This window comes from Eubalaena glacialis, chromosome 18 (assembly GCF_028564815.1).
Source record: "Eubalaena glacialis isolate mEubGla1 chromosome 18, mEubGla1.1.hap2.+ XY, whole genome shotgun sequence".
Taxonomy (NCBI): Eukaryota; Metazoa; Chordata; class Mammalia; order Artiodactyla; family Balaenidae; genus Eubalaena; species Eubalaena glacialis.
In genome coordinates, this window is record NC_083733.1 from 51,399,037 (window position 1) to 51,425,955 (window position 26,919).

Consider the following 26,919-nt stretch of genomic DNA (forward strand, 5'->3'; position numbering starts at 1 on the left):
GCCCCTGGAGTGGGCAGGGGTTCTGTAGGAATCTGAGTCGCTTGTGTTGAGGGCTGAGGCTCCTGTCTGGTGACAGACCATGAGAAAGGGCGGGCCAGGTCCCTCTCAAGTGAGGAAGTCAAGACTGTGCCTCCTGTCCTGGAGGACAAAGAGGTGACACGCAGCAGTTGGGGGGGCCGTTCTGGGAGCAAGGACGCGGGGCCCACCAGCACTCACCCCGCCAAAACCACGGAAGCGTTGCAGGACCTCGCGGTTAAAGAAGCAGGCGCGGGCCGGGTCAGCCAGGGCCTCGTCCAGGAGGTGGTCAATGAAGTAGATGCCGGGCTCCACAGTGAGCACCATGCCCGGCTCCAGTTGCCGAGCGGTGCGCAGGTGCCGCAGGCCGGGCTCGTCCATCCGGTCCACACCCTGGGGGAGAGGACAGTGAGGGGGCTCCAGGAGGGCGCAGCCCCAGCCCAGGGCCACCGCATCGGTGGGAGGAAGATGGAAACAGGTGAGCGCGCAGGGCACCCGCCCCTGCCCGTGCAGGCGTCTACACGTGGGGCCTGACTCGGGCCCCATGGGTCCCCCTGGAGCTGCAGGAGGCTGTGACCATGGGGGTCTCCAGCCCAGACTCAGCCTTGCTGTGCTGTCCACGGCACTCCAGATAAAACCCTCCGCTCTCTGCACGCTCCCCTAGATTTCTCACGTCCCTGCCCCTGCTTCTCCTCAGAACTGTGCCCCGTGGACGCCCGTGCGCACACACCCAGGGCAAGCTGCCCCTGCTGGCCCGTGGGGCTGGCTGGGGGTCCGGCTGCCTCACCCAGGCCCTATCCCCGCGAGGGGAACAGTAGAAGCCAAACTTGCGAAGCTTTTAAGAAGGCTTGCGGGGCCTCCCAGGCTGCGTGCTTTCTTCTAGGCAGCTCAAGTGGAAACCAGCCCCAGAAGTGCTGGACCTGGTTCCCCCCACAAGCCAAGTCCCAGGTTTTCCACGTGGCCTTCCAGGAGGAGGGACAGGTGCTGTCGGCAGGACGGGCCGTCAGTACGAGCTCTGGCTCGTGTGTGCACAAACGCACGCTCACCCCGTGTGCATGGCCTGGGGGTGTGGCCCCCGAGAAGCGCACGTGGGCGGCTCCACACCATGCCCGTGTGCTGGACCCCCACTGAGCCATGGTGACCGGCTCTCAGCCCTGCAGGGGCACCAGCCCCCTCCCCTGCCAACACTCACATGGGCGTGGCCAATGGGGCCAAGAGGGCAGGTGGTACCTAGGACACTTGCAGAAATTTCCCTGCCTTCCCCAGGTCCCAGAGGCACCCACCCATCCCTTGGCCAAGGCCTGTGAGTGAGTGGGGCAGCAAGCAAGCTTTCTGGTCGGGCTCTGAGCTTGCCCTGCCCCGCTCGCAGCTCTCCCCTGGAAGCCCAGCTGGTGGAGATGGAGCTGTCATTTCTGACTGTTTGGGGGCCAAGAACATCAGACTTCAATTAGTGGTTCATGTAAGGTAACCAGAAACGGGCTGGCTCAGCCTCCATCCACGGCTGGGCACAGCAGGGAAGGCTGTGAGCGTGATTCCATGAGGGCGGGGACAGCGGGGCGTGTAGAAACTGGTACACGCAGCCGCCCTGACCTGGTGTGAGTCAGGCTGGGACGGAGGTGATGAGGGGACACCAAGGCCCTGTGACCCCTAATGGGTCATGCTCTTGGGCCCAGATGCCTGTCTGGTGTGGTACCCGACCCCAAAGCACTATGTGACTGGAGGAGCTAGGCAGGAGGGCAGGGGACCTAGAAAGGCACAGTCTGGGATGACAGTGCCTGTGCTCAGGTGGGAGGTGCTGGTGGGGCGGGGCGGGGCCCTGTCTCCTGCCATCTGAAGCCCGTGCCTGCCCCTGGGCAGCCCCTCCTGTCCCTTCCCTTCATGCTACCCCCCAGGTGCCGTTCCCTTCTCTCTACTCCAAGGTTGTCAAAGCCAGGGGCCTGGCGGAGGCAGAGACTGACAAGGTCTCCCTGACCTCCTTGGTCACCGTGGGCCCCCGCTGCCCCAGAGCTGTGTGCCGAGGTTGGAGGGTTTGCTCCAACTTGTACAGACAGCCTTCCCTCCGGAAGATTTCAGGACCACGACTCAGACTGGGGGTGAGGGGAGAATGGAAGGGATCCCATGGGGCATAGGAGAATGTGCGTGCCCCAGCCCACTGACCATGACCCCCCGCCCCCCTTCAGCGTGCTAGCTCTCGGGAGTCTGCCCTAACGGGGCCCACCAAGAACAGCCAGATCAGGGCTGGGAGAAGGATGGACGCCGAGCTGAGTGGGGAGAAGACCCCAAGAAGGGGAGCAGCTGAGCGCCCAGCCCCTCGGGCCCGGGGACTTCAGCCTTGTTGGGGCTCAGGGGCCCCTGCTCATGCCGGGTCCACGCTGGCTTCTGCCTGGGCTCAGGGCTCGACGGGGCCTCAACTTTACTGGGCTCCGGGCAGAAGAGACCCAGATGTGTCTATAGGCCTGAAATAAAACAAATGACTTTTATAGGAAAAGCCATATTTTTTCCACAATGTTTATCTGTCAGAAGAATAGACTCTGAGCACAAAGGACTGCTTACTGGAAAAGATGAAAACAGTTTGCTGCCAATTTTCTCTGGTGGAAAAAAAGTGCTTTGGAGACTAATGAATAACGAACCTCAGTTAACAATGTCTGGAAGGCCCAGCTCTTGGCTCCCCGCGCACAATGTGATGGATAGAAATTAGGAAATTAAAACTGATTTTGTTTCTCCAAATTTAACTGTTTACACTTGAGGAAAAAATAATTGAATAATAATGCTTCTCTTGAGCAATTCCGTGCCCCCCCCCAAAATATCGTTCTTAGAGCTTTCAAAATACCCTGCAGCTAAGAGGCCAAGCCCAGTCTTGGCTAACTGGCTGGTGGGCCCCAGGGCATGCACCGATTGCATAATCCGCCCCCTGCACTGCGGGCACCAGGCCAGACGGCAGGGCCGGGCTCACCCACACCCACGGGCCCGGGAGGCTGCAGCCACCTGCCCTGCAAGGCTTCGGCAGGGCCTCCTGAAGCCACAAGCACCATCTGGTCGGTCCTTTCAAGGGTCGGTCAGTAGGAGGGGGAGGGGAAAGCCTGGCCTGGAGACGCCCACACAAGCCTTCCTCCCCTGCCAAGGGTACCTCCTAGAGACAAGGAGGCCAGCAGAGCGTGCTGGCCCAGGGGCCTGGGGGGCAGAGGTTGCACCAGAGAGGAAGCAGGAGTAGGACCTGTGAGGGGCGCTGGGCTCAGCTAGTCCCAGGAGGGACCGGGGCCAGCCACCAGCTGGTGGAGCCTCATCACCCCTGTCTGAATGAAGCCAGAGGCATGAGGACATGACGGGTGCAGTGCCAGCCCCATCACTAAGACCCAGCTTTGCGGCTCCCGCTGCCCTGTGGGAACCCCGTGCACTGCACACGGACCGTCTACCACCTTTCAGGGCAGGCGCTGCCCCCAGCGCACAGCCCGGGGCTCTGTGCAGAGCACGCCCATCCCACACCAGGTCCTGTGGAGGCAGCCACCGGGGAGGCGTTGGGCACGGGGGGCATCAGGGCAGCGACCTGGGCCAGGACCAACCAATGGGTGAAGGGGGAGGAGGGGCAGCGGGCCTTGCCGGGACCCCATTCCTCCTCACCCTGCCTGTCCCACTACACCCCCGCCATCTCCCAGAGCCCCAGCCCAGCCCAGGGAGGGCCAAGCCCAGCCCAGCCCAGGGAGGGCCAAGCCCAGCTACGGCTCACAGGCAGGCCACTCGGGCTGATGCGCCCACACTGACCTTGGGGTAGCCTCCCACGTCATGCACATCGATGCCCATGAAGTGGCCGAGCCCATGAGGCATGAACACGGCTCCCAGGTGGGCCTGGACCATGGCGTCCACGCTGCCGGTCAGGACGCCGATGCGGGTCAGCTCCTCCAGATGGATGCGGTCGGCCAGGCGGTGCATGTCGGGCCACCAGACGCCTGTGGCTCAGAAGGAGGTTGCAATGAGTGGCGAAGTCTGGCAGCCTGGCCAGGGCTTCCCCGGGCAAGGTTTCAGGGGACACACGACGCCCTCGCACTGGCTGAGGCTGGAGGGCCTGAGGTGAGGGGCAAGAGTGACGTGTCCCGGGCAGCCCTCCATGCAGGGCTTTCCCAGCACAGCTCTGGACTTGAGACCATTCTTCTCTCTCCACTGTGCCCTCAGGGGCAGGCTCCTGTCACCCACGGTCACCACAGGGGCCCAGCCCATGTCGTGTCTGCTCCTGGGGCCAGGGGAGCCCAGTAAGGTCCTTGGCGTCAGGAGGAGAAAAGCGTTTTGTCCCCAGCAGCGGACGTGGGGTGGCCTCAGTGAGCCCCAGACTGAGGCTCAGGTCCAAACTGTTGCCTCAGCGCCTCAGGCTGGGGGTAGGGGGCATCCCTGCACACCCCCGCATGGGACTGAATCATCCCTGGAGGCTCTGTGGCGAGCAAAGGTTTCTGGGGTGAAAGTGCAGCTGGCACTACCTCATGGGCAAACTGGCAGGGGTCTGTGACCCTGCCTGCTACAAGCGCTAGGTGACCATCTCCTTGGCAGCCCAGATGTCCAAGCCCCAGGCTGCTAATCAAACTCATCTTTGCCCCGTCCTTCTGGGACAAAGGTCACCGTGGAGAGTATCCCCAGTAACCAACTTTCGAGGAGGGCAGGCTGTGCAGAGCTCAGGGGCTCAGCCCTGCCTGGCGCCCAGGGAGGCCCTTAGGGGCTGGAGCCTAGGGCCCTCAGGGAGCCGCCTCAAAGAGCCTCGGCCGTCACTGGCGTACGGCCGCCTTGGCCACTGGGCTCCATGGAGTCCCCACCTTCAGCCTCACTCGAGGGCGCTGGGTGCTCAGCCTAAGCACCAGACAAGGCCTTAGGCTGGCAACACCCCCCGCCCCATCCTACGAGGGTGGAGCTGGGGGCAGGCCATGTGCCGGCCGAGGCTAGCAGCCCCAGGACACTCAGGGCCAGGTGGATAGGGTGGGACCGGCACCCAGAGAGGGTGGCCAGTGCCGGTCCCTGCGGCCCCCTCCATGTGGGGAGTAACCCTGGCTCCCAAGGGGCCTCCCAGCCATGCCCTGATGACCACGGGAGCACTGGGACCCCACACCCTGAGGGGCCTTGTTGGACCCTGCGCTGGTGAGGGTTAGGCCACTAGGGTCTGAACCTCTGTGGCTGGCAGAGGGCAGATGATGGGCCCAAGGGGTAAAAGGAGATGAGAGCCCATCCTGGGACACATACCCTCCCCTCTCAGATGCTCTTGCTGGGCACCATGTGGGGGCCCCTTGCCTGCCAGAGACAGTGGGCCCACGGCTGGGGTCTCGGGCTGGCTGGAGGCCCAGGGCTGATCCAACGTCCCGGATCCCCAGGGTCCAGGCTCTGAGCAGGTGGTGCTGCGCCCTGGCCAGTTCACAGGAGAGTGGCCAGCCCCCGGCCCAAGGTGCAGGGAGGCCAAGGGTGGAGGATGCCCAGTCTTGTCCCGAGGCTCAGCCTCCTTGGAATCCAGCCCCTAAGTCCAGCCCCGTTCTACCTGCCCGGGCCCACCACATGGGGGTGGCATCCTGGGGTCTGGAGTCTGGCTGTAACCACATCAGCGTGGGGGGCCAGGTCTGCACCACTGAGGGTGGAGCCGGCATGGGGAGCTTTTCTCTGATGGTCTGGCATCCTGAAATGGAGACCTGGGTAACCGGGTCCCACCTTGGCTGCTCACCTGCCGTGTGACCTGACCAAGCCTTCACCTCTGTGAGCCTCAGACGCCTCCTTTGTCAAACAGGGCCACAACGCTGGCCCCAGAAAGCTGGCTGTAGAGGCTCTGGCATCTACTGGGGGACCAGCTCACTAATCCCCCCAAACTGTCATTAGCCACTTGTGGCCAGCCAGACCCTGGGTTGGACACTTGACAGTTCTCTGCATTCCTGGGGCACAAGCCAAGCCTGCCCCAGCCTCGGCCGCCGCTCTTTTTCTAAGACCGACCCACCCACCTCAACCTCCATGGGTCAGGCCACCTGTGTTCCAGAAGCACACTGAGGTCTCTGCACGTCAGACCCTTTCCAGACCCGGCTGGCCTGTGACTCCTCATCCTCGAGGTCTCAGCGGAAACGTCAGCCCCTCCTGGGGTGACAGCCCCCCACACCACCCCCGCCGTCGTTCTCTCTCTGCTGTCCTGGCTACTTCTCTCCGTGCACCTTGTTCCTGTCCAGCACGTGTGCTTCCTTGCTTCTAGGGTCTCTCCACCAGAAGGGCGGCTGCCTCCCCCGGGCACACCAGGGCCCGGCGGAGCGGGTGCCGGTTCAGGGCTGAGCGTGTAGCACACTCTTTTCTGAGGTCTGCTCCCGCCTGGGGCTCTGGGCCTAAAAGAGCCCCCTAACAGCCCAGCGAACTCGGCTCCTGTCACTCAGCCTGGCCCCTGGGACTGAGGAAGGGCCGATGCCCCAACCCTAGGGCAGCTCCATCTCTCTTGGGCAGGGCCTTTTCCGGTGGCCAAGAGAGAGGCCCGGGAAGCAGTCTGACTTCAAACCTGGCTAACTTCCACGGCGGGGCTGCGGTCTCGGCCCAGCCGCAGCAGAGGGTGGGAACCAGGTATAAATCAAGCTCCGTGCTGGCAGCTCGGCTCTCCTCCTGTCCTCGTGGCCCCTCGTGGGGGCCGGACGTGCAGGCCCCAGCGGTCCCCACGGCGCCTCTAGTCTTCCTTGCCTGCGTGCCCCTGGGGAAGGCCTTGCACACAGCTCTCTTGGCCGGGAGCGGGAGTTTCTGCCTGCGTGTGGTTAGGGTTGAGACAGTGATTAAACCTCCAGCAACTTGGCCCCAGCGTCTGGCCCGGATGGTGGTTACGACACCCACGGCCAGGGCAGGGGCCCCTGAAGTGTGTGGAGGTTACTGTCCTAGGGCTAGGCTGGAGGGGTGGGCACAGGCCAGAGGGCCTCCCTGCCCCCCTAACGCCCCAACGCCCGGGCTCCTCAGCCTCTGCAGCCCGCAGGCACCTCTGAGCCCACATGCCCGGCCAGGGGCATCGGCAGTCCCCCAAGCCTGCTCCTACTGGGGATGCCACGCCAGGGATCACACTGCAGAAACTGGGCGTCATCTGCCCTGCCCACCCTCCCACCTCCAGCAAGCACCAAGTCTCGTCCCGTCTTCCCGAAACATCTCCTGAACCCGGTGCCTCTGTGGGCCCTCACCTCTCCTGGACCCCTGCCTGGTTCCTCCCCAGTCCTTGCAATGCCTCACCCCCGCTGCATCCTGCACAAGGCCGGGACACCAGGACATCTCTTTAGAACGTGGATCAGACCATGCCAGTCCCGCCCCCGCCACCGAGGACAGAGCCCCGAGCTCCTCGGCCCGGCTTCCCACTCCAGCCTCACCCTCACCCACTCCTGAGTGCTGGTGCCCCCGTGCCTTCCACCTGCTGTTCCCTCAGCTGGGACCACCCCCCTCCAGGGCCCTCGCCTTCCCAGTCTCACTCCCGTTCCTCCTATGGGCCTTTGTGTTGAGGCTTTCTCCAGGAAGCCCTCTCTGACTGCCCCTTCCCGTGCTGCCGGAGCTAAGCACACGGGCACAGCCATGGCAGGTCGTGGCCTCTGAACCCTGAGAAGGCGGGGCCTATGCCCTGCTCCGAGGCTGGTAACCGTTTGGCCTGACCGGGAGCCCCTGCCTCCCTCGTGGCTCTCTTGCAGCCAGTGCAGTGACCTCACGGGCCCAGGATTCAGGTGTGCCCCCCACCCCGCTCCTCTGTGCACTCAGACCCCAGGGTGGCAGGGCGGCATCTGGGTGGGCGCCGCATCACCTGCCTTTTGGCTCAGGGGGACCAGAGTCCCAGTGCCCAGGCCCCACTATGTATCCAGAGCAGCCCCAAGTCACTGGCTGGTCTTCTGTGCCCACCTGGCCCCCCTCAGACCACACCTTCCCCTGCTGGGCCCGGAGCCTGCTGGGCCTGCTGCCTGGGCCGGCTCCTTGGAGCCTCAGCAGCATCCATCACAGGCTTGAGGCCTCCTGCCCAGAGCGTGACAGCCCTGGGGGCTCTAAGGCCCTGAGCCGAGCTGGGAAGGCAGCAGAGGGCCCCTTAAGCTACATCCTCACAGCCCCATCCAGACAAAGAGCTCACTTCATTTGAAGACAATGGCCCTCGGGGGATGATAGCGCGCCAGGCCCTGGGGGTGCAGGAGGGCAGGCCCCACGGGCTGCAGGGAACCGTCTGGCAGGCTGCACTGGCGCAGGGCTGAGGCCTTCCAGTCCGCCCCACCACACGGCCCTGCCTGCTGCCAGGACCTCTGGGGACCCACTCACCCTGCAGAAGGACAGGGGCAGCACGCGCCCAGGCTGCAGGCGCCTCGATGCTGAGCTAAGCGTGGCTGCCTCACGTGGTCTCCGCGTGGTCCCTCCCCGCCCTCCCTGGCGGAGAGGCCAGGGAGGGTGGGGACTCACTCACTGCCCTTCGGCCAGCAAGGGAGCCTCTCAGGCCAGAGGGGGGACACAGGGCCCTCACCAAACACAGCCCTCCCTGTCCTGGCTTCTGCCAGAGGGCGCTCACGATCTGGATGGCGCGCTCTCCCAGCACCTCTGTCTGCCAGAGCCCTGCGTTCCGCACCAGCTCTGAGGCGAGGCCTGAGGGGAGTCCTGCCGCTGCAGCCCCTGCCCCCGCCAGGGAGTGAGGCAGAGCAGGCAAAGGCACCCTGACCCTGGGAGTCTGCAGAACTGTCCCGCCCTGCACCTGCGGCCGGCTCAGACACCAGCTCTGGCCCCAGCCTTCCCCACAGTGTCTCCTCCCCTCATATGGGCCGGGGGCGGGAGGGTCCCATCGGCAAGCTCCTGGGTGCCCGCAGAGACAGGGGGGCGTGGCCGCCTGCCCTGACGCGGAAGCCTTGGAGAGCTTCGACTGCACCTGGCCAGAAGCCGGCACGTGGCCGCCGCATCCCCTCCCGCGGGGCAGATGAGGGTGGCGTTCTCCCAGGTGCGGCAGCTGCCTGGCTTGCCCCTGCCACCTCGTGCGGCCCCCCTGAGTGAGCTCAGCCCTCCTTCCCTGGCTGTTTCTGAGTGGCAGTGAGGGACGCTCCCCCTCTGACCCCAGGCCTGCTTTCCTCAATCCCAGGGCAGTAGGCCAGGATCCGTGTACGCTCCAAGCACTGGTCCCTGCCTCTCCTCTGGGCATCTTGCTGTGACCCCGGCCGCCTTTATTTACTCTTCCCTGGAAGGCTCAGGAAGCAGTCACGCAGTCTCAGTGGGTGTTTGTCTTGGCCCAGGAGCCAAACCCACAAACCCGGGGCATTTCCGCTAGGATAGGGCACGGGGCTGACCTGGCCATGGCCTCTGAGCTGCCTGTGGGGAGGCGACCTGCCCCGATGTGAGAGCAGCTCTGTGGGCAGGACCCCCATCCCGCCTGGCCTGCACCGCATGCGGCCCCCGGGGAACTGTGTGTCACAATCCTGAAGCACGGGGTGTGGGCCGGGGGAGCTCTGTGGGGGCTCTGCTTCATCCCCCCCACAAGAGAACTTCGAGGTCCCACTGTGCGCCGGGAGAGGCCTGCCTCCATCTGCAGGGACCAGCTCAGCTGAGCCCAGCCTGGCCGGGCGTGAAGCCTTATAACTGCCCCTGAAGTGACGTGGCCAGGCAGCCCCACGGGACCTCGGTGCCAGGACCACGCACCAGGTCCTTTTAGTGCAAATGTGTGGCCCCAGGGACCTGCCTGTGGGCCCGGCCACCTTCTGGACAGAGTTGGGGTTGTTTGGTTGGCCAACTGAGCTGGCCGGGACACCAGCTAGGGAGGCACCACCTAGGTCCTGCCCAGGCCACAGCAGGTTTTCCTGTGGGTGGGTGGGGTCAGCCAGGCCTTGGCCGCCACCCCTGTCTCAGCACGGGGACGGGGCTAAGCAATGCCAGGGACATGAAGCCTGGAGCTCCAAGGTGAGCGAAGAGCCCCAGGGGAGACACTGTCCCTCCAAATCCCTACCTGCCCGACATCGCGCCAACCTTCCCCCACCACCACCGCCATATGCCTTGGCTCACTCTGCCCGCCCCTTTGTCTCCAGCGTGGAGTGCGGTAGCAGCCCTCCATCCTTCTGTACCACGGCCCGGCGCCAGGCTCGGGTCCACGCAGGCCCACGCCACGCTCCCAGAGGGACCCGCCATGGGGCGTGGGTGCACAGGGGTCACGGGGCTCACCCAGAGGAGCGCCCACCTCGGGGGCCAGGCACCTCCATCCACTCTCACTGGCCCAAACCTTTTGCTACATCCCGAACACTTATCACTTAAACGACCGATGTTCAAAGCTGAGCAGAACCGTCTATTCCTTCTCTCCCTGGGGTAAAGCGAGGGTGTCAAGGGAGGGGGAGGAGGAGATGTCCCTCGCTCGGGCTGACTGCCCCACACAGGCCGGGTTTTACAGGCAACAGGTCACACATTCTGAGGTTTAAAGGTCAAAAAGTACAAAAAGGCTCCTGGTGAACACTCTCCCTTCTCCCCACGCCCCACCCTGTCTGTCTGGTTCCCTTCCTGCACCTCTTCTGTGGATTTCCAAGCACATGTGGACTCACGTTCTCGCCGTCCTCTGTTTTTCACAAAAGGGGGTCCCCTGGCCACCCCCTCCTGCACTTCTGTGTCTTCATGCAACGGCCTGTCCTGGAGGTGTCCATATTAATTCCTACCTAGAGGGAGCTGCTGCTTTTTAAACACAGTTACAGCACAAGATGCTGTTTTCTTCCCCAGCCGCTAAACCAGGCAAGTCTCGTTGACACTGTCACCCGGCAGGAGCTTAGCTTTGAGGTTTCCTTCCTTGTCTCCTTTCTGGGGTGTATCTGAGTTCCTCATCCTTGGACTCATCTGGTCACCAAGCTCTGTTCTCTCTGGACACAGGGTGCAGGCCCATCACCCCTCCAGGGCTCCCTGGCCCCTGGTGGGCCCCAGTGCTGGATGGGGGCATCCACAAAGCCCTGCTGACAATTTGCCTCCCCTGAAGGGGGCAGCTGCAGAGGACCCCTCACGATCAGCACCCGGCCCGCAACAACCGGCCACAGGGCTGCGGAGGCCAAGAACCAAGCCATCAGATTCTGGGCCCGAAAGGGGCCACACACTGGGGCCTTACAGTCTTGGGACTCAGGATCTTTTCCCCTTTTTCTCTTTGTAAAAAAAAAAAGCTCCATGGAGGGATACAAATCTGACCGCCACAGTCCCCGATTTCAGCATGAACTCAGAGCCCAGCCTTCAAGGCCCGTCACGCCAGGTGCTCAGATGGCCCCGCAGCCTCCTCTCACCATTCCCCAAATACCGGAGAGACATTCGGCTCCCGCCAACCCAGCCGCAGCCGGCAGCTCCGAACGAGGCTGCTCCACGCGCAACCAGAGGCCAGTGTCCAAGCTGCCAAGCCCTCTCTGGAACAGACTCTGCTTTGGGACCGGGCAGAGGACACGCTGACATCCCAGTGGCCAGTGTGGAAAGGAAGATGTGCAGGTGGAGGTCGGATGGGATGTGGGGTGACCTTGGGCTGAGCTCCCCGATCCCCAGCTCTGTCCCTGCTTGGTGGTCAGACCCCTTTCCCAGGAAAGGGACGCTGGGGACCCGCTAGCATCTGGAGCCTTGCTGGCTGAACATGAGAGGGGGCGACGGATTCAGGTCGCAGAGTGCAGGACCTGCTCCTCCGAGGTGCCCTGCCACCTGGCCATCTGCATCCCCATGCCAGGTGGTCCTCCCCACAGGCCCCGCCCCTGCCCTCACCTGGCTTCATGGTGTTCATGACGGCCCGGGAGCTCCGCAGCACCGCCTCATAGATGGCCTTCTGGTCCAGGGTGAACTTGCCGTTGGCGGGAAAGGAGCATGTGATGTCCGAAGCGAAGCAGTAATACTCACCGCCCATGTCGAACACACTGCAGGGAGAGTGGGGCATGAGGCCAGGGGTACACTCAGGGGCACCCGTCCCCTCCAACCACACTTCCCTCCCGCCCGGCGCTCAAGGCCGCTGAGCCCGAGCCTTCTTGCAACGTGGCCGGTGCAGGCAGCAGCTTGGGGCCCTCCGACCCTGCTGTCTCCTCACAGTACACGAGCGGCCAAGGAACCACGGGGCGTCCCAGGAGACCTCCGACTCCAGAGCAGGAAGGTTGGGGGGAGTGGGGCTGCCCACACACCTCCCCTCCACGGCCTCTGCTGGCCAGGCCTCTGGATGCCCAGCTGTGGGGAGGGGGAGGGGCGGAGATGTCCTCAGGCCCCCGCCTGCCACCTGGCCTCCACAAGGGCATTCTGACAGACCCTCCCGGGGCCACCCGGCACCCAGCATGGGGCACAGCTGCAGCCCACGAGGCAATGCTCATGGGAGCTGGACGGGTCCTTGGGACAGATGCACCCGCCTGACAGAAGACGTGGGCTGAGCCGCAGTGCCTGCTTCTTGCAGGCCCCAGTGTCCCAGTGAAAACCCAGCAGACAGCTCTGCTCCAGCTCTGGGGTCCCCTTGGCCAGAGAAGCGCGGCCCTCTCCCCACTGAGGTGGGACAGTGTGCTCTGCCAGGGCCCGGCGGGCCAAGTCCCCGACTCGGGGGCCATCTGGCCCCCAGCATCTCCAGGTGACAGAGTGGAGACCAGGAGGCACAGAAGGCGGGAGTAGAGAGGGGGAGGAAAGAAGAAGCCGGAGCTGGGAGCACGAGCCAGCAGAGGCAGGACGGTGCTGGGACAGGCAGGCAGGCTGCTGAGTCAGGAGGACGGGCCAGCTGAGCCTGCCCTCTGGACACCCCGTGACAGGGCCCCGGTGCAGCAGGGCTGGGAGGGAGTGGAGCGAGCCTCGCTCCCACACCCTTGCTGCCTGACCACGCGCTCACACCCTTTACTGGTCAAGGGCGGGTAAGAATCCTGCCCCACGCATCCTCCACGGTGAGATAAGACAAAATAAGTGAGGGGCTGCTGGGTCCAAGCCTGGCTCCCACTGGGTCACCCACGCTGAGAGGGGTGGGGTGCCCAGACTGAGCGGCCTCCACATCCTGTCCCACCCCAGCAGGCTGCTCGACTGCAGCCACAGAGCAGGGACCCACCAGCTCCCTGACCCCATCACGGGGTCAGGGCCAAGTCAGCATGCTGACAGTGACAAAACCGACAGAGGGACATCAGTCCAGCCTCAGGCCCGGACCCCTGCTGTGTCTTCAGGACCAGGGGACCACAGCGCCAGGTGGGGTGGAGGCGGTGAGGGCTGTCCTCTCTGTGCCTGGCTCTGCCCCTTGGGGGGCAGTCTGTAGCCACACAAATCCTGGCAAATCTTAGCCCGGGGGGCAAAGCCACACCTTCCATGACAAGGGCTTCTCACCCAAACCCAAATTCTAATGGTAAACACGACGGCTCAACCAACATTCCAGAAGCTGCCTGTGTGCCTGACTCTGGGGACCCCTACCCCCAGCAACTGGCCCTACAAGTGGAGCAAGGAGTTGGGCCACGCGGCCTGACAGCAGCACCGGGGACACCACAGAAACAGATTTTTAAAGGAAAAACGCGAATGCTCGGGATCCGCAGACGCCCTGCTGGAATCCAAAGTCCCCAGTCGGGCACTTTTTAATCTCTTGTCTTTTTCTGATTGCAAAACACCATAAACAGTGTCAATAGTGCAAAAACCATCAGATAACAACTCAGGTGATTCTCAGGGGGCGGGGGAAGAGCCCCACTGGCATGGCAGGGGAGACTTCGGGTTGGGTCAAAGTCACAGACTCTGGGGGACCCTGCCTGGGGCGGGCCAACGGAAGGGGGACTTGGGCCTCACTTGAGGGGACCCGCCCAGGACCGGTGTGGGAACCGAGGACCAAATGTCGAGAAGCCCTGAGCAGACATGCCCAGGCATCTGCTCTCCAGGATGCTCCAGATGCACCAGGGTGTTAGGGCTGACGGCTGTCTGCAGCCTTACTCCTGCCCGGGGCACATCCCCGCTCAACTCCCACCCCCCTTCCAGCTGGCCAGGAGGGTGGGGCATATCTTAGCCCTAAACTGCAGGGAAACTGAGGCTCTGAACACTGGTCCAGCAAAGTCCCAAGTCGATGGTCAGCAGTTCAGAGCCCAGGGATGGGCTCTCCTGTCCTGGCTCTGGCCCTCAGCCTTCAGGGCCTCAGTTTTCCCACTTTTCAAACGCGGACGCCACCACTGCTGCACGTTCACGTCCGCCAGGGCCAGCACGCAGACAGGCCTGGGGAGTGGAACTGCATGGGGCCGCGGCCTAGCTTCACCCGCGGAGCAGAGCATTCTCATTTGGGCTCCTCAGAGAGGCAACAAAGGAAAATCGTCTGTGGTTTGTTGATTCAGAATGCCCAGGAATGACCTGAGCAGACAGGATAGAGCCAGGGGCGTGGGGACATGGATTCCTGGGGGCCACCACATCAGAGGGCAACCTGTAGCAGCACCCCCGGCAGAAATTTCTATCGGATGGTGCAGATCTCAAAGAAAAACAGAAATTAAACTATTTAAAAAGCCAGGAAGCCCAAAAGAGCAGGCCAAACGCTGGAGTCATCCAGAGCAGTGAAAACAGGACTCTTCCCCAGGACAGACAAGACTCCTGACCAAGTTCTCAAAAACAAAAATGTGGGAAGGTGGGTGCTTGGAGTTCCTCAGCCAGTCTGGCTTTATTGTTCAGGTTCTAGAAAACTTCAGCTGTAATTTTTGTTTTAAAATCATCCGCTTTCTGGAGAAGGAAGTGTACACCCAGCTGGCCAGCTCCATCCTGCCCAGCGACGCTCAGGCACGGGGCTGACGTCTATTTTTGTGCTCTCAGTTCCCTATCTCTTTTCGTTTTTTTTTTTTTTTTTTTTTTTTAAATCCCCCTCAGAGTTCCTACATGTATAAGTTATTCAGATTTTAAGCCATTCTGGAATCCAGGGATGAAAGCCATCTCCTTTTATAAATCATCTCCCCCCACTCCTCTGTGTCCACTCCATCCGTCCTCTGAATGCACGCTGATGATGGAGAATTCGCTCATACTTTGGCTCAACCAAGAACGCCGGATCCGTCCTCCCCGGCTGCCTGGGGACACCCACCGGGGACCTTACCATCTCTGGCCGAGTGAACGCGTGTGATAATCTAAGCCATCTGGGGAGATATTACACATCTCCGAGCAATATGCTGGCGTCTCAATCCTCACATGTGTTCATCTGGTTCTATTTCTGGCTCAGATGAGAGGTTCTGTCTTCCGTTGGCTCCTCCTGGGCAGCTTCAGGCCCGGGCTACCTGCCACCATTGGCCCACCCAGGCCCTCCTCAGTCCCCTTGGCTCCACCGCAGGCAGAAGGCCTACGAGATGGTTCGGCCAGTGATGTGAGGCCTGAGGAGGGTTTGGGGGAAATGCTGCAGTGTTTATACGAGGGCCGCTGTGTATGCAGGCTGCAGCTTCATTTTAAGCTCCAGGGCCGTTGCCTCGCTCTCAGCTACCTCTCACCCCAGAGAAGGCACTGTCCATGCGCGCGTGTGTGTGTGCACTCACTCAAAGACCTATTCACCACAGTCGCAGCATTTCAGACCCCAACTTGCACCCGCTCCAGTCTGCGTTCCAGACCAGGCTGGGGGATTTCTGAGCTGCGGGAAACTCCTGCTTCCCTCCAGACCTCAGCATGAGACAGAGAGGGAGGCGTACTGGTCACTTTCCCGTTCGTGTGCCGCAGGCCAGACAAGACCCACGGGCCACCCACTGGCTCCCAGCCAGACCTTTGGTGCAATGCCGAGCCCCAGGTGTGACCGGCGGGGCAAAGGCCACCACTCGGAGCCCTGGAGGCTCCCTCCATACCCCAGGCTGACTCACCAAGCTGATCTCTCCCCAGAGAGACTGCCTTCTGGGCATCCCTGTTCCCCAACCCAGTCACGGGACAGCTGTTCCTGTGGGGCCCGGGCAGACAGGGAAGTCACCCAGACAACCAGCTCCAGGACCCCCAGAGCCAGCAATCCCCAGCACACACGGTGACAAGAGCAGGCACGTGCTGTGGGCCTCCTGCGTCTGGATGGAACTGTTGTTACCTTTCCACAGATGACGTGGGGAGAAGCAGAGCACCAGTGTGGGCTGCGTCCCCAGGAAGGACATTACTCGGTACCAGTCCGACCTATGGGTGGGACACAGCGGGCGCCCACCCGGGGCTGGCTGCTGCCACAGCACAGCGGGGCGAGGGCTGGGCGTCAGGGCAGTGGCCTCTGCGGGGGAGGCAGTGAGTCGGTGTCACGCGCACAGCACATGCTTCGTTCCACTTTTCGGTAAGTAGTGTCCCATGGTATCTGCGCGCACCCGGGCTGTCTGGACTGGTGCTTTCACACTGTGAGCCGTGACGTCAACTGTGTGGGATACAGGGAAGGAGCATAAACAGACAACAGAACGGACAGAAACCCCACGGTGAGGGCGCCTGGTTACCATCTAGGCGTGTCTGCTCCCCTGGTCCTGCGTTATAACGTAAACCCCATGGTGAGGGCGCCTGGTTACCATCTACGCGTGTCTGCTCCCCTGGTCCTGCATTATAACGTAAAGGCTGCTTCAACCTGGATGGCAGGTTGAAGGCCACGGCCACTGGTCTGGACAGATGGCTGACCAGGGCCTGTGCTCTCCTGAGAGTGTTCTCTTGCCCCCAGGACTGGGGCATGTCCTTAAGACCATCCAATCCTCAGGAGGGGGCTGGCTGGTGACAGCTGCGCTGTCCTCTGAGGAGACAGCAAGGTGGGTGCGGGCGGGGCGGGGGTGTGTCTGGGCTGGGCCTGGCATCAGGAAGCTGGGCCTGGAGGTGACACTCATACCCTAAAGCTGACCGAGGCCTCAGGCACCTCAGGCACCAGGACAACGGGGGCCTGGGGGCCCCTCCATGTGGCCTCTCTGCCAGCTGGGGAGGAGCCCCAGGCATGACTCGCCCCTCCGTGGGCAGCAGCACACAGATGCCAGAAAGACATCAGACCAAGTGGCCCCCAGGAGTGGGCAGGATCGTCCCATCCCTGCCTGAGATGCCAAGGGGGCTGCCGGGACCCTGGGTGAGCAGCGGGCACCCCGCAGCCCGCAGGGGTGGGGGTGGGATGTCGATGACGGAGACACAGGCTGCTGTCCCGGGCGCCGTGTGACGGAGGGGGTGAGGCGGGGGCACGCTTCCCAAGTAGTTTAAACTAATGACTAGTCCACATCAAACCCGTGGGACGAACAGGGAACTAACTCGAGAGAAGGGCAGGGAGGAGCCGGCCGGTAGTGGTGCCAGTGGCAGGAGGAAGGTGGCCAGGAGGGGAGAGAGCTGCCCCAGCCGTGCCCCCTCGTGGGCCTGGCTCCTCCTCTGGGCAGGAAAGGACGGGGCAGCCCGGGCAGCCCTGCAGACAGTGTCTGACACCACCTCAACTCGGGGAGCAGCGGCACGCACCACCCACACGCCAGCGACACTTCGGGTGTCTTCCGGGGCCTCCCTGGGAGGAAATCAGTAGCCCTTACTTCTCTGGGCTTCGGTCCAGGAGTGCTGTGTCAGCCCTCCGCCAGTCAGCAGGGCAAAGCCGGGGCTTCAGGCTGACCACTATCAGGGCAAGGAGACAGAAGGGGCCCTCGTCCCACTACAGGGAAGGAGAGGAAATGACACAGGCTGGCTGCTGAGGGACGGGCTGGGACAGGCATCTGTCCCCCCCACTAACCGAGCTGGCGGCCCCCCTCCCATGCCCCAGGACACAGAGACCACAGCCAGCAGAGATGAGCCCGGCAAGCACGTCCTGAGGCAACGCTGCCCTCTTCTGGCCAGTGCTGGGAGGTCCGGCTCACCACCCACCAGCCACATGCTGTCTGCAGCTGGGCAACCCAGGCCGGGGCATCCTTCGACTGGGGCAGCTAGAAGGTTCTGATAGGGGCCACAGGGCACGCTACCCCAGGAACCACTCCTCCGCCACCTGATCAGATGGTGGGAGAGGGAGGAGGTGGCAGGTGAGGAGCGGTGCCCCAGCTGTTTTCCAAATCAGACCCCACTGGACGCAGACCCTGGACCCTCCCTACCTCTGCCCCCTGGGGTGTGCCTGCTGGGCCCAGAGGAGGCGGGGAGTCAAGCGCAAGAGTGGGTCCAACTCTGGGTGCACTACTTCCTTGGGGACTTAAACATGGACAGTGGCGCTCCCTGGTGGCCCATGGGCAGGGCACCAGCCCTTGGCGCCTCTACCTTTGGAGACTCTGGTTTCCAAAGCCCAGGCTGGTTCTGGGAGGAGAGGGCAGTGCGTGAGGACTCAGAGGACCATCACCCCAGCCACTCCTGTGCTCAGAGCCACTGGGTCAGGACCGATTTGGTGGTGAGGGGGTCTCCTGGGGCCCTCCCACCCAGGAAGGGCCTTCGATGACGTTAGACACCGTCCCCTGGGTGAGCTCGGCAAGAGCATTAATTAGAAGTGCGCCACACTTCTGTTACCCTGTTTTAGAAGGTCTGCCTGCTTTTGCCTTAAAATGAAAACAGCAGCTAATGGCTTCTCTAGGACAGCAACTTGGTGACGGGGTTCATGGTGAACCCCGAGGGCCACAGCAGGAAAAGGCTCTCAGAGGCAACAGCAAAGCCCCGAGAGGCCCCACAAGAGGCCTTGTGCCTCTGAACCAGCCAAGAGGGAGGAACGTGGGGACCTAAGGCCACGTCAAAGTCCAGTTCCCCACCCCGGGATCCATGCGGAGCAAGCGGGGCAGCGTCCAGCCGAGGTAAATGGCGGGGGCTGGCGTGGTACGAGGAGTGGTCCCCAAATTCCTCTTCTCAGCTCTCGGGTGACGCGTCTGATGTGGAGTAAGAACCAGCGCGTCTGTCTAACTTACGGGGCCCCGATTTCCCGGCCCGGCTCCCGGGAGGCGCCTGGTTTTAGAAGGACAGCGGAGTAGACGGTGGCCCTGGCCGGCTACATGCTCCACCTGGCACGCGCCTTGAGGACAGTGTGGGGGCTGAAAACACAGAGCAGGCAACCACGTGACCGGAGAGCTGTCTGAATACACTGGGCCCGGCACGCGCTCTGCTGGTGGCTCTCGCCTCCAGTCTCCGTCCTGGAACCAGCTGCCGGAAGGCGGGCCTCAGGGGCACGGGTGCGTTGCTGGCTCTGGGGACGTCGCTGTGTTGCAGCTCTCTCCCGCCAGGAGCCACCCGTGCCGGGCTCCACACTCAGCGTTTTGCCCTCATTACCCCAGTCCTCAGAGCTGGGTGCTGTGTCTCCCCCAACGGCGGATGGAGAAACAGGCTCAGAGGGGTGGCCGTTCAGCTAGGGAGGGGGAGGGCAGGGACTTGAACTGGGGACCTTCTGTGTTCATCGTCACACGTCTGGGACCAGAGGGAGAGGGATGGGAAGGGCTGGCTGTCCCTCGACACCCACTCCTCACTTTCTCCAGCAGTTTGACTGTCCTGGACCAGCTCCGGCCCCCAAACAGCCCCACTCCTAAATGTTAAACTATCTCTGGGGCATTTTCACCCGACATCAAGGAACTGAGACCCAGAGCGTACCACCCGATGGGCACCTGGAAAATAGTCATGGCTCTGGGAGACGCTCAGCTTCAGGAAAAATTCTGCACTATGCTTATATTTTGGTTTTGTACCTTATGATGAAGTGCTGTGAATTTTATGTTGGGATAACAGAGTGCTTTATTATTTACCAAACACAGTAGGCGCTTGGCAGATCAATTTCAATAAAACAATGGATTATAAATGCCGCCAGCAATCTGGCAGTAGCAGTAATCAACAAAACATGTTGTTCTAAATGCTGCATAATAAATTGACTATAATAAACTCATAATTACTCTACTGGCTACATTTCAAAGTTAGCACTAGAAAAATAAAATCACCAGTTTGGGCTTGGCATTAACATCCGTGGGATTCCCTGGATCACTCCTGTCTCTAAAGCCGCAACCAAGAGACGCAGGTGCCACACACTGCCCAGGAGGGTCGAGGCCACAGCGTCTGGACGTGTGGAGGAGGCCTGCTGCATGGCACCCCGATCAACCAGGCCCCGCCGCGCCAAGGGCCCCTGGAGCCAGCCTCTCATGGGGGGAGGACTGTCTTAGGACACATAAAGAGATAGGAGAAGCAGTCCTTTCCTCTGGGCCGTGCCAAACTCACAGAGAAGAAAGACTCAGAGCCACATGGCCCTGCTGCAGAGCCTCCGACGGGGACAGCTGGGGCCTGCTGGTGTGGCTGGGGTCTGCCTCTGCCTGGGGACTGGGTTCCCACGTCCTGGCCCAGCCAGAAGGGGCCGCAGAGTCAAAAGCGTTAGCAAAGGTTCTAGGAAGCGTGAGTCCCTGAAGACACCAGGCGATCTTCCTTTGGGGCCACCAAAGGGCAGGGCCCCCCACTTTCCTTAGTCTCCAGCTGAGTCAAGCCGGAGGCAGCCGACCCCCTCCCCAAATCCTCTGGCTCTGCACCTGGACGCTCCTGTGTCTCAGTGACCTTGCCTACACATCGGGGGTGGGGGGGTGAGGGGAGGGGGAGACACCCACTTCATGGGATCAAGGGGAGCAAATCTACATAAAGAGCTGTCCCTGGCGCCAGGCATAGGGGAGAACACTGTCAAAGTTGCTGCACGCCCTTGACCCCTATGCCAGGAAGGGCATTAGACACTCTGGGGATGGGGGTGTTGCAGTGAGCGGCAGTGGCCTCTGTGTCCACACTGGGTGTCCCCCTCTGCGTGTTCCCGTCCCTGTCCTGCTGGCCCAGGCCCCTGAGAGAGCGTGTGTCCACCCAGCACTTGTGGTCCCAACGTGTCCCTGCTGCCGCCCAGTGCAGTGCCAAGTGCTGTGTGCTATCTCCACCGACAGCAGGTAAACTGAGGCTCAGAGTGGGAATTAAGAGGCTTTGTTTCCTCCCAGAAGGTTGAGCTGGGCTCCTGCCAACAGGGGCCCGGGCCAGAACATCCATCCATCCAGCTCCTGACCCTGGGTGAGTGGACACCGCAGCCAGTGGGTGCCTGGTGCACCCTGCAGCAGGGGCACCCTGGGCTTGGGCGGGTTTCTGAAAACACTGGGCAGTGACAGCTCAGACCCGGGCATCTCTTGGCTCACGTCCCCCGGTGGCTGTGGGCCAGGGAACCCCGTGTGCAGCCTTCCCCACTCCCTGCGTGAGGCTGGGTCTTGGCCAGCGTTGCGGGCAGGACCGGAATGCCAGCTCGGGGATGGAGCCTAGCAGGGCACGTGTGCGACCCGAGAGGGGGCGTGGCACTAGCGGGAAGCAGCGCGATGGAGCCTGGCTCAGGTGCCTCAGCAGCAGGAGGGAAAGGCACCAAGGGACCAGGCGGGACAGCGCGCACCCCTCCTGCCCTCATCTGCGGGTCGGTGACCACAGCAAGATGTCTGCAGGCCAAGACAGGTGGCCCCGTGGGGCTGGTGGCCTCTGGACGGCTCTCGGGAGCCCTTGGCAGCCTGGACTGGCCCTGCCCGACGTCTGGGTGGTGGAGAGAACAGGCGGGCAGTGCGAGTGCCCGTGAGCGGAGGACGGGGCCGGTCCAGGTCAGTGAGGCGCCCACAGGCCCCTGCCAAGGCCAGAGCGGCTACCCAAGAGAGGGGCGCGTATGCCCAGTATGAGCCCTACACACTGGGGCCTGGGAGCAGGGTCTGCGGCCCCGCCTGCTGGGCACAGTTCATCCGAGGGCGGGAGGCTGTGGGTCCTGCCCACGTCTGCTTACTCACGGCTCCATGGGGGGCAGGGAGCACATCACACTGTGCTCAGCAAAGCCCTGCCAACAGCCTGAGGGCCAAGCACCACTCTGACCTCCTGAATCAACGGCCGCTCGTGCCAAGGGGTCTTGAGGCAGGAGCTGGCAGGTTCAGAGGGCGGGGGGCTCCCTAGGGGTCTTCTCCGCTCCGAACTGAGATGCCCACCCTCCCAGCACCAAGCCAGAGGAGTGAGCGTGGTGGGTGCTGGGAGACGGCGCAGACCCTCCTCTGAGGTGGCGCCTCACCTGCACAACACAGGGCCCCCGCTCCCCTCTCTCAGGGCCTCCTTGGTCCTGGAGAGGAGGCTACATGTAGGCCAAAGCCTTGGCAGAGAAGTCTGGACCCAGAGCAATGGGGGGACCTCACCGTGGTCAGCCTTCTCAGGGTGGGACCAAGAGGCCGTGGTCAGCCACCTTTGGGGTTGAGGCCCACCGCAGCATCAGGGCAGCTCAGGGGCTGGCCTCACTCACCACATGTCTCCGTCCTGGATGGTCTTGTCGTTGGGGGCCCCGGCGTGTCCGTAGTGCAGCACGGCCGAGTTCTCACCACTGCAGAGCACCAGGGGGAGGTCAATAGCCCATCCTCACCCAGCACGCCCCGGGCGCTAGCACCCCAACTCCCTGCCCCCAGGGCATTACTGTCCACCCTGCAGCAGGGGTCCAGGACCGCTGGACCAGGTCCACAGCCTGAGGTGGGGGTGAGGGGCAAGGTGGCCCTGGCATACTGCAGTCACACAGCTCTTGGCCAACCTCTGGGCTCATGGCGGTGGCACTGGCGGCACTCCCTTGGCTGAGGCTGTGCGGGTAGGTGGCCTGGGCGCTGGGGATGTGGGCCTGATGTGGGAGCGAGGGCCTGCGGGCCCGGGGAAGGGACTCCAAAGAAGCCCTTATTTCCTGGTGACTAGCGGAGAGGGGAGGCCCAGTGGGAAGGGCCCGGGCTGTGTCGGGGGCTGCCATGGAGGTCTGCCAGGCCAGGGCCACAGACGGCGAGCCAGTGCCTCCTCGCTCCTCTGCTTGAGAACACTTCCCTAATGAGCGATGCCTTTAAGAAAAAAAAAAGACTGAAGTCTGTCCAAAGGGAAAAAAAACCCCACTGGGTGTAATATTTATGGCCCTATTTGGGAGTCTTAGGAATCATAAAAGTAGAAACAATGATTTTTCTCTCTATCCACCAGAGAAGAACATTTCCAAGGACTGAGACGTTCACATGTATTATTCATGTGCCGAGGACGTGCACATCAGCAGAGCTGCCGGCTCCATCCTGGCTGGACAGAGGCCAGACCCTCTGGGCCAAGGGGCGAGCACAAGGAGACTAGATGGGGTGAGCCTGGGGGCCGAGGGGGCCGCCCACACCCAGGACGTGCCCCTCAAGGCCACACAGCGGTGCAAGCTCACCGCCACGAGCTGCCCCTATACTCGTGGTCATTTCCACCCTGTGCCTCCAAAGCACACCCGGCCAAGTGCGGGTGACACACAGGACGTATGTACACAGAGCCCCCGCCCCCAGTCACAACGTGCCACACACAAACACGCCTACAGTGACGCCCTGCGCGACAGAGCCCCAGACCCACCCACGGCTGTGCTGTTCCCCACACGGCCACACACACGCAAAACCACAGCCTCCGGCGCTGATACAGCTCCCTCTGCACCGCCCGCACACAGAAGCTGGCATCGCCTGAGGTCACGGCCCGGTCCCCACATGCTGGGAGCGTGCCTGTGTGGAGGGGGCGAGGAAGGCCAGCCCCAGGAGGAGCAGCCGGCTGGAGACGGGAAGGGAGGGCACGGCAGTGGGCAGGCCGGCTCCCCTCCTCACCTGGCACCGCCCAGGACAGGCAGAAGCAACCTCAGCTCCCAGAGCCTTGGGAGGGGAGAGCGACTTCTAGGCTTAGGTGGGCACTGCCTCGGGCATGGGAGCAGCAGGTGCGTTTAAGCTGGGAGGACGGTGGGGTCCCCTCACTTTCCCTAACCTCCTCCCGTGATCATCCCCACGCGGCCCAGGAGGCGCGCTTACCTGCCGCAGATGCAGGTGTAGGAGCTGTGGCGCATGCCACCCCGGGAGAAGCAGTAGTGCTCGAAGAGGCTGCGGGGGAAGGGAGACACGTCAGAGTACAGTCACTGGAGCACGCACGCCCCCCGCCCCCGTGCAAATCTTCAGCCCAGGCCCTGCTCAGCTGCGCCTGCAGGAAGGCCTGAACTCCCCAGCGTGGATCTGTGGCTGGTAGCCTGTAGTCCACAGGCCGCCAAAGCACAGAGGTCAGCGCAGAGAGGGGACAAGGCTGGAAGAGCTCTCCACTTCCAGTGCCACGGCGCTGCCCAGCCTTTCAGGCCCATCAGGAAGACAGCCCTGGTCCTGCAGGGAGATGGGCTGGGGCAGGGGCCACCTGCCTCTGCAGGGCTGGAGGGGGCGTCTCCCTGTGACTCCCTTCTCCAGTGGCCACATCCTCCCACACGAGGAGGGGCTGGATGCACAGCCAGGGAGGGACGAGAGCTCTCCCAGCCCCAGGGCTGGACTTACCCAGGCCCTGAGCCTGAGCCCGGGGAAGGGCGCAGGGAAAGAGAGCGGGAGCCACTGGGCTCTGGCCTAGAGGACGGGGTTGAGGGGCAGGTCCGTGTGCAGATGGAGCAAGGCAGGGCAGGCTCCAGGGAGCGGGAGAAAGGCAGGGTCTGGGGGCAGGCCCAGCTTCTCCCTACTTGTGACAAGTAGCAAACCGGTTGGCCCCCTGGACGAGCTCCCACCTGGAGCAGGGGAGGCCAGGAGAAGGTCTAGAGGGAAAGACGAGACCTCAGAGCAGGTCGGCGGTAGCCCACCCTTAGGCTGAGCCCAGACAGAGACAGAGCCAGGGGAGGCCTCCAGGGGAGGTCAGCAGAGCCTGGCAAGCCCAGGGGTGTGACGGATGTCAGAGGATGAGCCACTGCCACATCAACACCATACGAGCAGTGCTGAACCCTCGGGAGACCACACTGCCAACAGCTCTGGAGATGCCAGGACCCTGCCCCTCCCCCCACCATACACTGCAGGACCTGGCGGGTGGGAGATCATCTGGGCGTGGGACTCAGCGCTCCAAGGTCCCAGCCTCTGCAGAACCCAGCCGGGGAGGAGGGCAACGGTGGGGGGCTGCCCTCACCCCCTCCCTGAGGCCTGGGCAAGAGCTCGGGCCCAGCCTTCTGGGTGGCCTTGGTTGAGAAGCAGGTCCAGGTGGACCCCACCCTACCCACTGACCACCAGGGCAGGGAAGACCGACCACAGGGCTGTGCTCAGAACACCAAGGGCACACTAAGTGGCAATCCTGCCCTGCATGTTCTAGGCCTGTTTTAGAGCACGTCTGTACGGAGGAGTCTAATCTTCCAGGCACTATAAACACAAATTATGCATAATTGTTATGATTCGGTACTAAGGAGTTGTTATGCAGCAACAGTTCTGCTATATTCAATCAGCTTTCAGACTTCCTTTACAAATCCCACAGAATAATTGGGTATCTGCAAGTGAAATATTTCCTCAACACAGAGGATTTCAGGAACTGCCCAGGGAGGTGAGGAAAGCCACATTCGGCATCAGCTGCCCCCGTATTCATGGCGGGAGCGCTCAGGCGGCTGCCCCCAACTTCAGCCTCAGTCTCTCCGAGGCCACAGGACGGCCAGGCCAAGTGAGGGCCCTGAGGCGGCTCCACACCACCCACCCAGACAATGGGGCCTCAGACACTGGGACTCCACACAGCAGCCCACGGTGAGTGGGGGATGCTGACAGGCCACAGAGCCACAGGGTTCCCTGAGCCTTGGGGGACGATGCCCTGCCCAGACAGAAGCAGGGCTCTGGGGGCAGCAGCCACTCTCCAGGTGATGGGGACAGCAGGGTACAGGCAGAGGGGTGGTGAATGAACAAATCAGAAGGTTCAGCTTGGGGAAACGGGGTGGCATCGGTTCCCCCACCTGCAGCCAGTCTCAGAAGCAGGTGTTTCCCTAACCTGTAATGTACTCAGTAGAAACAGCCTTCATCGCATGCCTTGGCTTCTAAGTAAAAAGCCTTTGAAAGGCATGACTCACAGAAGCACCAGACTAAGGAACGGCCGACCTAGTTTTCATCTGCAAACTGCAGCCCGGATTACCTCTGTCAGCCACATGATCCCACACCCACAAGGAAGAGCTAGAAAGAGGAGGGGAAACGCCACATGCTGGAAATTCGCTCTCCCTTAAAAGGGTTTAAGTCCTTCAAGCTGGACTTCAGCATCTGATTTTGTTTCAAATGAACCTGTCTGACATGATACAAGAACAAACTGATGCTCTAGTGGCATAACACGTGGACTCGACGGGCTGCGTTTTTTGCTCACACACCTCAAGGGCCCCTCTCCCCAGGACCTCAGCCTTGGGCCGTGGACATGCAAAGGCGCCCAAGTTCTGGGGCAAATGCAGTGGCCCAGGACCCTGAGTCCGACATATTTCTGATTCTCAAGGCATGGGGAGTAAGGATGCTCCAAACTGGGGCCACAGGCTCGACGTGAGGCTCCCGCACAGCCCGGTCAGAGCTCGGCAAGGACAGGCCTGGAGGACGGACCGCAGCAGCAGAGGCACCCCATTCCCACTGGATGACTCACAGACCAGGCAGCAACGGGAGGACACTTCATAAAGACCCACTAGACCTTTACGGAGAATATGGCAAACTGTGAACCAGGTGAGGGTCCAGCTGACGCATAACCTGAGGGGTTGACTACTGATGACACACGTCTATGGCCGAATTCGGCTGTGAGCTACCAATCAGCCCCTTGGGAGCGACAATGAGATGAAGGTAGAGTATGCAGCCAAAAGCCTTCTCACCCCCAACACTCAGAGGTGCTGATTAAAACTCATAAGCAGAGCCACATCCACAGGACAAAAGGAAAGCGGGGCCAGAAGAGAAGAGGAAGCTGCCGGTCTTGCTAACCTGGAGGCCTTGGCATTTGTTGCCATGTGGGGACAGTGAAGAGGCCCTGGACGAACCAGAGGTAGGGGGCCAGAACTGAGAGCCCTCCCCAACATAAAGCTGGGGGCCGGGCAGGGATGCACAGACTTGGAGAAAATTCACCAGCATCACAGGAGGCAATCAGGAAGCTTCCCGGGCTCTGGGAAAAAAATAACAAACGTTCCCTCAGAATTCGCAGCATAGGTCTGTCCTCCACGGGGTTCAGGTTCAAGTGTGAACAACCTGTATGGTTTGGAAACCCCGAAGCCAGGAAACTAACAAAAAACTTGGTCCCTGACTGGTGATACCTGGAGCCAAACTGACAAAGCCAAACTGAGCGGCCACACTCTCAACCCAGGCAGGAGAGCCACGATCTGCCACAATCTCTGCATGTGCACACACACGT

The 26,919-nt window shown here is 62.2% G+C and overlaps 1 protein-coding gene across 2 annotated transcripts in view; it reads right to left on the minus strand.

Annotated features, from left to right (window-relative positions):
* PEPD (peptidase D) overlaps nucleotides 1-26,919 on the minus strand; it is a 114,941-nt gene that overhangs the window by 753 nt on the left and 87,269 nt on the right. The window contains exons 10-14 of one of the 2 annotated variants that reach the window (XM_061173284.1): nucleotides 23,592-23,660; nucleotides 22,052-22,129; nucleotides 11,692-11,840; nucleotides 3,775-3,959; nucleotides 217-408 (exon numbers count right to left, since the gene is read on the minus strand). In XM_061173284.1, coding sequence (XP_061029267.1) covers nucleotides 217-408; nucleotides 3,775-3,959; nucleotides 11,692-11,840; nucleotides 22,052-22,129; nucleotides 23,592-23,660 — 673 coding nt within the window. The remainder of the gene's footprint in view (nucleotides 1-216; nucleotides 409-3,774; nucleotides 3,960-11,691; nucleotides 11,841-22,051; nucleotides 22,130-23,591; nucleotides 23,661-26,919) is intronic. The other variant, XM_061173285.1, reaches the window with a different exon arrangement.